Consider the following 1,130-nt stretch of genomic DNA (forward strand, 5'->3'; position numbering starts at 1 on the left):
GTGAGACGGGAGGCTGGACTAGAGGGACCCTCCCTGGTCTGACCCAGCAGGGCTCTCCTGGTGTTCTTCTCAGGGGAAGGCCTCGGCCTCTCTGCCCTGTTGCTGGACCTCCAGGGGAACTGGCTGGCCCCTGTGTGAGATGGGATGCTTGACTGGATGGACCCTCACTGGTCTGATCCAGCAGGGCTCTTCTGACTTTTTTTGGGGGGAAGGCATTGATTGGTGGTGGATTCGAGACTGAACACATTGGGCAGTTGAATTGTGGTTCTCTCTGCCGCAAGATATGGTGAGGGCCACTGGTTTAGGTGGATTTTAAAATGGGGGGCTGGGGAGGCTGATGGAGAGTGGATTTGCCACCACCTTATTAACCAGGGACGACCTGAATGGGGCTTCTGGGCTGAAAAGCAGTTCCCCTCTGATAGATGTGAAGAAGCAGTCAGCAGGTGAGGGCTGTTATCTGCAGGTCCTGCATTTGGGCTTCCCTGTGATTGACTGCAGTTGGAAGCAGGATCCTGGACCATTGTTCTGACCCAGTATGGTTACTCCAAATTAGAAGGGGCTTTGGTTCAGTGATACAGCCTCTGCTTGGCATGCAGAAGGTCCCAGGTTCAATCCCTGGCAGCTCCAAATAAAAGGATCAGGCAGGAGGTGATGGGAAAGACCTTGACCTGAGACCCTGGCTCAGTGGAAGAGCCTCTGCTTGGGCTTGGCATGCAGAAGGTCCCAGGTTCAATCCCCGGCATCTCCGTTAAAAAGGACCAGGCAGGAGGGGATGGGAAAGACCTTGACCTGAGACCCTGGCTCAGTGGCAGAGCCTCTGCTTGGCATGCAGAAGGTCCCAGGTTCAATCCCCGGCATCTCCAGTTAAAAGGACCGGGCAGGAGGTGATGAGAAAGACCTTGACCTGAGACCCTGGCTCAGTGGAAGAGCCTCTGCTTGGCATGCAGAAGGTCCCAGGTTCAATCCCCGGCATCTCCAGTTAAAAGGAACAGGCAGGAGGTGATGAGAAAGACCTTGACCTGAGACCCTGGCTCAGTGGAAGAGCCTCTGCTTGGCACGCAGGAGGTCCCAGGTTCAGTCCCCAGCATCTCCAGTTAAAAAGGACCAGGCAGGAGGGGATGAGAAAGACC

General features: G+C 55.5%; 1 protein-coding gene across 1 annotated transcript in view; it reads left to right on the forward strand.

The window, feature by feature from the left end:
* The first annotated feature begins 337 nt into the window (after nucleotides 1-337).
* The window catches only part of DCAF15 (DDB1 and CUL4 associated factor 15), a 39,080-nt gene continuing 38,287 nt past the window's right edge, over nucleotides 338-1,130 (forward strand). The window contains exon 1 of the mRNA XM_015419520.1: nucleotides 338-443. Coding sequence (XP_015275006.1) covers nucleotides 338-443 — 106 coding nt within the window. The remainder of the gene's footprint in view (nucleotides 444-1,130) is intronic.

The sequence above is a fragment of the Gekko japonicus genome, unplaced genomic scaffold (genome assembly GCF_001447785.1).
Source record: "Gekko japonicus isolate JY-2015 unplaced genomic scaffold, Gekko_japonicus_V1.1 scaffold872, whole genome shotgun sequence".
Classification (NCBI taxonomy): domain Eukaryota; kingdom Metazoa; phylum Chordata; class Lepidosauria; order Squamata; family Gekkonidae; genus Gekko; species Gekko japonicus.